The sequence below is a fragment of the Prunus avium genome, chromosome 8 (genome assembly GCF_965620075.1).
Source record: "Prunus avium chromosome 8, drPruAviu1.hap1.1, whole genome shotgun sequence".
Classification (NCBI taxonomy): Eukaryota; Viridiplantae; Streptophyta; class Magnoliopsida; order Rosales; family Rosaceae; genus Prunus; species Prunus avium.
Window position 1 is genome coordinate 3,543,098 of NC_142291.1, and position 9,630 is coordinate 3,552,727.

Here is a 9,630-nt window from a genome sequence, read left to right on the forward strand (position 1 = left end):
TATATTTTAAAATTTATATAAGGTAATTATAGTATTAGTGGGAAACTAGTTCTTGTAGTTCTTGTACGTCCTTGCTATAGATATATTATATATATTTATATAAGGTAACTAGTTCTACCTTCAATTGAAGCTCTCTATATATACTTGTGTGTGGATATGTAAACGTCTTGGTGGAGCTAGATCTTGGTATCTTGGGGTGTTAGAACCACTTCAGACATGTATATGACTTCATCGGTGTGTAAGCTGTGAGATTTCCTTATAAGTGTTCATGATCTTTTACACAACTTGAAACACATAGAAGACATACTTGTCGTTATCTTCCTTGAGTACATGATCTCAGAACTCATTCCATCCTCAATATCAACAACACTAGCAAAACACGAACGGCTCAAGACTTTAGCTCTCTCTCAGAAACTGTTTCAGCTCTCTCTTTATGATGAGATTAGGGTTAGAGAACGTATCTGACGAGAGCAGGGTCTTAAGCTTATATAGGGCTAGGTCAAGTCGTCTCTACTCATCACTGAGGGCCGACTTGACTAGCACTCTAAGCCCATCAAGCAACGGTTCACACAAAAGGAAATAAATAGGAAATAAATAGGGCCTCTTTAATTGGCTTCAAAACTTTCTTTATTTCACAAAGTTTTGGGCCTCAAGGTATAACCTAGTTTAAACTCCTATCAAATCTGATATAACTTAGTATCTAATGCACCGATCTAAATAGGAATATAACATAAACGTCTTTAATTATTTGTAATCCGTAGTATCTATGTATGTGCGTAGGGTAGAGGGAACGAAGGAGGTGACCTTTGGGTGCCCCTCATTCCGAGAGAAGACAAATTTGAACCCTAATAATGTATAATACATAATGAAGAATGTTACTCTCGTATTTTTTTCTTGAATGAAGAAAAATATTTCACTTTATAAATGGATTAAGTCACATACACACACACACCAAATACCAAGTCACATTACTTAGGGAGAAAGGCAGACGTTCTTTTCAACTGTCATGGACGTCCCAATGTGTACCACATCCACATGCCAAAATATGCCATATGCCACCTACACAACAAAGCCGAAATTGCTTGGAATCTGGGTCTTTTTAAAAGTGATATATTCTCGTACCCAATTTTACTCTCTAGTGTGGGAAAGAGATTATTAAGTGGCGACAACACTAGTTTTCTTTCTTTGTAAAGATTCGATCCAATCCTTCTTAATAAGCCTAACTTTCTTTTCATTCGGAAATAGATTTATAAGAATCAAATTATTCTAGCTAATTAACTTTTAATTTAGTGGTAATTATCTTCACTTAATTAGAAGAAAAAAATTTGAACCCAAATATATTTGTGGTGAGTTGGATACACATAATTCTTTTTATTTCAAAAAACACAATTATCCTAATTATTTTGCCTCCACACACAGTTTCAGCCATTTGTCTCAATCTAAACATCTCTCACCCTTAATCAGCAATGTTGAGAGAGAGCAACAATGATTTTTTTTTTCCTTTATATTTTCTATTTTCTTTTAGTAACCATTCTAGAAGGTATTAAAATTGAAGGTATGTAAGTCGTAGGTGTTTACACCATATCTTACCAACCAATCAAAAGACGTCACGTGGAAAAAAGGACCTACGAGGATGACTCGCTAAAAACCGACAGTCAATTGTATCCCACGAAGCACCATCGGCAAGGGGAGCCCTCGACACCCAGGATTGCCGATCATGGCAAAAGACACATTTCGTCAAGTATTTCTCACAAGTACACTTGGCACCTCCTCACACAATGTCCACAGTCCAACATCGAAATTCAACTCAAGATGCACACCTCCCAAAGTCTATAAAAAGGGGCACAAGTCCCACAAATGAGGTAACTGCGACATTCGGCAATTCTGCCATTAGTGTGTCCAGATCACCATTCACTCCGTACTTATTCTAATTTAAGCATCAGAGAGCCTACGGCCAGTACCGTACTGGTGCCGAAAGGCTTATCGAGCGTTCTTCGTCTTGCAGGTCAACTGTTGTGCCGAAGATCACGTGAGGCCGAAGGTAACATCATCACTAAGTTGGGCCCAGAAGTGTCCGACCATTGTTGAGCATCAATAGTTTGGCGCCGTCTGTGGGAAGCGATACTAATCGATCCACAATCTTTACCCTATCAAGATTGGAATTGCCTCAGTCCCATTGTTCCTACTGACAGAGGGATCACCGTTCGGAAAGCAGAGCGGGGCGAGCCCAGCAATGCCCCCACGCACATCGATTGGAGATTCGGCAACACTCCAAACCATTGCCAAAGCTGAGCTTTTAGCCCAGTTCGCAGCGTTATGGCAGGACATGGCAGAGATGCAGGGACACAACAACATCCTTTCGTCCAAAGTAGATGAAACACAAAAGCAGCTCAATCAACAGCAAACTTAGAACATTCATACTGAAAAGTCTTTGCAGAGCTTGTGCACTCCCAATCGGAAAAAGTTGGAAAATGGCACGACGCCAGCCCTGTCCAAGTGCCTAGTCGTCTTGGCTCCCAAGGACAGGCCACATCTCCCCCAGAAAGTTTATTTTGACTGTCGCCATTGACTGATTATATAGTCGACAACCACGTCGTTTCTTTTTAACCAATGTCATTACAGTATTTCTACACGGCGATTGACTAATAAACTAAGCCATCTATGATCATTGAAATGACAGTCTTGGTGTTGTAGGTGACGTGTATATTCTAAAACACGGCTCCCTTTATATTTTTTTCCGACATTGTAACAGCCTTACGACGTCATAATTTAATGTCGTCATAATTTTGTTTTCACGTCTCTTATTTGCTCATGTGTCATGGAATATATATTAAAAACGTCGATTTATTTTAAATTATTGTCGTGAAAATATCATGGGACAACGGTAAGTTAATAGTTTATGTCGTGGTATCCTCTTTTTACGGCGGTATTTTGTTAAACTACGTCATGTTTTGATGTTTAAACGACGTTGATTTTTGAAAAGGGTCATCTATTCTTATCCTAGTCTATTCTTTTTTTGGCTCATTTTCAATATTTAGACGTCGGTTTTTAGTTGGCCATGACGTTCTATGTGTTAACAACATGGGGGATTTACCGTCGTGATTTAGTTCTTCAAAAGATGTCGGTCGATTTCACGACGGTTTGAAAACCGGCTACACAACGGTAAATTCCCGTCGTCTATTGCCTTTTTTGTAGTAGTGAGTGCTCATTTCCTAAATAGACCTAGGATTGTTTGAGCTTGTGATTACTTTTTCTATAAGAATCTTCTTGACTTAGTGGATTGCCTGGTTGAAGTAATGACCCTCAGTTTTTTCCAATGGTGGGTTTCTGGGTGATCATTTTTGGTGTGCTGTTCTTGATTTTATGACTAGTCATACTATATATATTATCTCTGAAATGTTGATGAATGTTCACATACATTTCACTCTAGTTGTTGCTAGCACAAGGGATGCCTAGATTGATGGATCCTTTTGAGTGCCTAGGTTGTCACGTAGTTATGTTTTAGGCTTGCAGGTTCTTATATTTGATTTGTAATGAATCTGTGATGGGCTTGTTTGTTCATAGGTCAATGACTAGTAATTCACTAGTCAGATTGTTACTAGGAACAATTAATCATTGTTGTCTTAGATCTTTCCATTGGGGTTTTAATTTACCCTCTTCACCTAGTACAAATTTCAATTGGTATCAGAGCACTAGCTCTTAACAGAAATAGAGAGATCCTTTGGGTGCTAATTGGTACTAGGTGTGTAAACATACAAATGGATCAAATTCCCCCTTGCATTCATGATGAGCTTGCTTTGTTTGTAAAGAAATATAGAAGGGTTGTCAAAGATAAAACCAAAGTCATTAGGAATTGTCAAAATCCTCCTAGTTCGTCTGCATGTGTGTCTCAAGACAATTGTTCTTGAGGAGAGGAATTTTTTGGATTCTTATGGCTTTATGGAGGATAAAAGTTTGAAGGGTCTTGTAAAATGCTACGTATGTGGTGGTGCTGGTCACATTGATGTGGAATGAGCAAATACCCACATGACAGAGTCTAAAGGGAGAGAAGAGTCAATTAGTGCACAATGGAGTGATAGTGATAGTGATGATTCCAACAAGTATATCACTTCATCTAATGAAAAGGCAAATCATTTTGCCCTTGCTGTTTTTATTCATAACTCTAGCCTTGCAAGAGTTCATGTAGTTAATGAGGGAGAATCCGATTCAGCAAATGAATATGAGTCTAGAGATAATAGGTAGGATGACCAGTCATACAGGTAACTATGAGAAAAGTATGATATGCTTTTCAATGAAACCTGTAATTTCAAAGAACAAAATCACATGCTGGAACAAAAGGTCAAATAACTTGATGAACTGAATGAAACTCTCAAAAGGACCAAAAAGAAGTTGAGTGATATCTTGTATGAGAATGAAGTTGACATGTATGAATTGTATCATAAAGTTAGCATTCTTGAAAAAGAAAATTCTGATTTCATCGAGAAGTTGAATATGCTTGAAAATGACAAATCCTTGTTTTTTCATAGACTAACTTTGTTTGAGTTTGACAAGTCATTAGTTGAGCATGAAAAGGTAGTCATGCATGATAATTTTGTGGTTGAAAATTCTATTTTGCAACGCATGTTATTTGAGAAAGATATTGAGTTGCAAAACTTGTTTGAGATGGTAAAATCACTTGAAAACAACATGGTTAAACAATCTGAATCTTTTGATGCTTTACAGTTTGAAAATATAAGATTGGAACATGAAGTTAAGTTGGAAAAAGAAAAGATTCAATGTTTAACCATTGGTGTTGGAAAGATTGATAAAACGCTCAATTTGGGAAAATTGTTTGGTGATAAAAGAGGTTTAGGATATATAGATGAGTCTTCTACACCTTCATCATTTGCGACAATCTTTGTAAACGATGTGTCAACTCAAGAAGCTCCAAAATTGGTTCATGATCTCAACTTGGGTTTTGATTCTATGAATATTGTTTCTAAGAGAAAGTTATCTCCTCCACAATCCAAATTTGTGCCCACTTGTCACCATTGTGGTGTGAAAGGACACATTCGACCTAGGTGTGATATTCTTAGATTGAGTCTCGAGGTACCAAAGAAAATGAGTTTAAGAGTCATGTGTCATCTTGTAAAGGGTATGTGGCTATGAAGTCAAGAGTTTGTACAAGAGGTAAACAATCTTCATTGTAAAATTTGGTTTCCTAAAACCAAAAAGGTTCATTCTTACATGCCATCATTGTGGCACATTAGGACACATTAGACCAAAGTGTTTTGAGCTTAGGAATTTTGAGCAAAACCCTTTTGTTCATTTTCATGGAGTCTAGATACATTGTCATGTATGTGCATTTTACTTGTTATTTTCTTTATTTTGGTCTCATAGTTTCACTTTGTGCACATCATTCATCTCTCACAGTACTTTGGATATCATGTTCATTCAAACTTCATGATGTGTGAGATCTTGTAGGTGTTTGACTAATTGACTTAAGGCATTTTCTTATATAAGAGATCTTGGTGAAAACAATGTCTTGCAATTTGTGCATACTGAGAAGCAACTAGTTGTTTTTTTCTCTCAACCGATATTGATTTCCTTCAAAGATCTGTTGGGTTGTGCAAAATGGATTAACTTGTGTTTTAAGCTTGCAGGTTCTTATATTTGATTTGTGATGAATATGTGTTGGGCTTGTTTGTTCATAGGTTTATGACTAGTAATTGACTAGTCATATTGTTACTAGGAACAATTAATCATTTTTGTCTTAGATCTATCCATTTGTCACATCCCGGATCGGCTCCGCCGTAGCACGATATTGTCCGCTTTGGGCCCCCCTCTCTAGCCCTCACGGTTTTGTTTCTGGGAGCTCACGACCAACTTCCCAGTGGGTCACCCATCTTGGGATTGCTCTCACCCCCAACTCGCTTAATTTCGGAGTTCTTACGACTCTGAAGCCAGTGAGCTCCCAAAAGGCCTCGTGCTATATGGATGCGGGTGTGTACATATAAGGCACATCACCCACTCTCCGTTGGTCGATTTGGGATCTCACAATCCACCCCCCTTAAGAGCCCGACGTCCTCGTCGGCACACTCGCATCACACGGCAGAGTGGCTCTGATACCAAATTGTCATATCCCGGATCGGCTCCGCCGTAGCATGATATTGTCCGCTTTGAGCCCCCCTCTCTAGCCCTCACGGTTTTGTTTCTGGGAGCTCACGACCAACTTCCCAGTGGGTCACCCATCTTGGGATTGCTCTTACTCCCAACTCGCTTAACTTCGGAGTTCTTACGACTCCGAAGCCAGTGAGCTCCCAAAAGGCCTCGTGCTATATGGATGCGGGTGTGTACATATAAGGCACATCGCCCACTCTCCATTGGTCGATGTGGGACCTCACACCATTGGGGTTTTAATTTACCCCCTTCACCTAAGTACCAATTGCAATAGTGTATCTTTATTTAATAAATATCCATGAGCTTTAATCCCCCATATTTGGCATCTGTCATTTCTTAGTTTCTCAACTTATAATTTAATTTTGTTTTATGCAGATTTCACGTTTATTTATTTAAAGTTTCTCTTTGCCTTGTCGACTAATGTAGGTGGGTTCATGGACTCCTTGCACTTGAGTTTCACTTACATACTTTTAGCCTTTTGAATGTTACCCCTACCTTGAACAATTCAAGGGTCCGCCAGTGAAAGAGACCACCTAGGAAGACCCATGCCAGAAAAATAGTTGTGATTTACTGTTTGTTTATCGTGATCTAGGTCCACAACGATTAGCTATCATTGGGTTTAGTCCTCGCGGTTTTAGTTTTAGATGCAGGTCCTTTTACATTTATTACTTTTTTGTTGTGTCAATTTTACCCTTTGAGGTAAATAAGGAAAACACATTGAAAATCTAAATTTAATACATTATTTCCTTGTAATTGAATTCCATAATTTAAATTTTGAATTCTTTCCTTCATAATATTCCTAATATATGGACAAAATACAATTTAATCAATACAAAGTAAAGACCCACAAATTATACCAATACAAGCACCCACATTAAATTATATACCTGACATACAAGTAAATAGTGTTATTATTAGTAACGAAAAATACTTAGTGATAAATCATGTTACCTATAAGTTAGGAACATAAATTAGAAAACTACCTATAAGTCAGATAAAAAAATAGAAAACTACCTATATCTCCGGTACATAAAAAAGATAAATGGTAAATCGTATGTTACCTATAACTTAGATTCATAAACAAAAAGGCAAAAAAGTGTGGTACCTATATCTCATGTATGTCAAAACACAAGTCAATTAATAACTTTTTTTTTCTTAAAGGAATATGTTACCTATAATTTAGATATATATATGAAGAAAAATATATCAAAAAATGTATTACGTACCTATGTCTCCGGTATACTATACATAAAAGAACAACTAAAAAGAACAAAATAACTGAACCTGATTAAAAGTTGAGCATATATTCAACATAGAATAATAATAATAAGATTACCTCATTAAGAGTTGTTGGATGAGGAAAGAAATATAATATTGGCTAATTATCTCATTAAGGTAAGTAATCTAAGATAATGGGCAAGGGTAAATTGGATAAGGAAAGAAATATAATATTGGCTAATTATCTCATTAAGGTAATCTAAGATAATGGGCAATATTGGAAAAAAAAAAAGATTTTAAATATATAAAATAAAAAGATTACATCAGACAATATTCAAAAAGGAATGTAATCCTATGTGGCACAAAAGTCAAAGGACTTGTATCAAAGTCACCAAATCCGAGGATTAAACCCAACTTCTAGATGAGAATTTGGATCTATATCAACTTTTATATATTTTTTTTCTCTGAGTTTTTGATAAATTATTTACGCCATCCGATAATTTCCATCAATGTCCCCTTCAGTACCTGCCAGCGCCACTCGGCCAGAACCCTCAAAATATCAGAGCCGGCTTTGCTAGGACTTATGTAATTATGCATAAGAAAGAAAAATAAAAAATGTAAAGGTTCAAATATAAACGTTCAAAACAGTAAAGGGCTACTTGCAAATATTACTTTATAAAAAGGGAATATATATATCGGATGTGATTCCCTTACCTTAGAATAAAAGCTTTATTTCTTTTCGTGAAGAATGGAATATTATATGTGAAGCAAACAAAAGTTTAGCATATGGAATAAAGGCGTTTTTCTGATATTCCAAAAGTATTTTCCAACCCATCGGTTGCTATTCATGCATGAGAAACTGAAAACCAAAGAACAAAAAAGTTAACAGGTTGGGTTCACAAGCTAAAGCCCTCATCCTCACCGTACACGTAAATACCAAAATCATATGGATTATATGCATACATGGAAATGACCAACTTAGCCCTGTTTTTACCTATATAATCAACAAGAAGCATTGGATGGGAGACGTACATTGAAGAGATGGCGGATTCCCAAATGGTGAATGCAAGGGGTCTCAACATCACTCGTTCTGATGACCGTCGTTACTGGCGATGGGTCAAAGAGCCAGAAAACAGGTAACAAAAACTTCCTTACATAACTTATAGGAATAACATATACAAAAATTTATATATATATATATGCTATCAGTAATCTCAGTCCTAACTTCGATTTCATTGCAGTGGTGACTACTTTGAAGCTGCTGAACTGTTAAATGTATGTTGGCTACAAGTGAGTGGAAAATTTGAGAACCCAAAGCTGTCGCAAGGAACTCATGAAGTTGTGTTGGTGGCCAAGATGAAAACTAGAGCTTATGGATGGGATGCTCCAGTGAATTTCAAATTAACTCACGCAGATACTACAAATCACGGGACCATTAATTTGGAGGATATGTTTAAGGATAGTAAAGATCAATGGAAAGATATTAAGTTGGGTGAGTTTAATGCATCCACAAATCAAGGGAACATCGAGTTTTGGCTGTATAAATTTGGTGGGAAATGGAAGAGCGGACTTGTTATCAAGGGTGTTGCCGTTCGACCAAAGAGCTAAGTTGCAGAATATTATTTTAATAACTAGTTGGCATATGATATGAGCCGACAGATGATGGTATGCATATATGTAATAAATTATAATTAAGAAGAGAATAATGGAGCACTTTTAAGTATTGCCAAGAACAAGTATCTCTGCAGCAGTGGTTGTTTCGATTAGCAAGAGCCATGCTGCTCATGATAATTAACCCCCACCTTGTCCTCCTTAATTAATTACTTGAATTTATAAGATAATTTTCTTTATTTTCTTATTTAATTCATTTAATGTTATTTATTATTTAGTTGTATCATTATTATGTACTATAGTTGATTAAATCACTCAATCATGAACAACGTTGAGCAGTAGCAGCACCAACTAATTTTATATTTATATGACTGGCATAATAACTACATGCAAAATTATTTTGGAGATTTATCGTTTCATGACTTACTCTTTATAATACATGTATGTACTATACACATAGACATGATGAAGACAACAAAAAGTGTGAAGAATTCATAGGAATTTTATGTGATACTAAGTTAATTATGTGTCTTACCATGTAATATATAAAATATAAAATATTTAATAAATCAATGTAGATAATGGATTAGGGTGTGTTTAATCTTGTTTAATTAATTACTGCACGTATTCTGGTTAGCTCAC

At 36.3% G+C, this 9,630-nt stretch overlaps 1 protein-coding gene across 1 annotated transcript; it reads left to right on the plus strand.

Moving 5' to 3' along the window:
- The first annotated feature begins 8,353 nt into the window (after window positions 1-8,353).
- On the plus strand, window positions 8,354-9,227 carry LOC110763854 (protein PHLOEM PROTEIN 2-LIKE A1). Its single transcript, XM_021966734.2, has 2 exons — window positions 8,354-8,513; window positions 8,619-9,227. Exons 1-2 carry the CDS (start codon window positions 8,419-8,421, stop codon window positions 8,983-8,985), a joined length of 462 nt encoding a protein of 153 aa, XP_021822426.1. The 5' UTR covers window positions 8,354-8,418; the 3' UTR covers window positions 8,986-9,227.
- The last annotated feature ends 403 nt before the right edge of the window (window positions 9,228-9,630 follow it).

What these genes read in the sequence shown, in the direction of transcription:
- LOC110763854 (XM_021966734.2), top strand. Translation starts at nt 8,419, where the DNA reads ATGGCGGATTCCCAAATGGTGAATGCAAGGGGTCTCAACATCACTCGT. An exon ending in GTCAAAGAGCCAGAAAACAG is followed by an intron (nt 8,514 to 8,618) that starts GTAACAAAAACT and finishes ATTTCATTGCAG; the next exon opens with TGGTGACTACTTTGAAGCTG.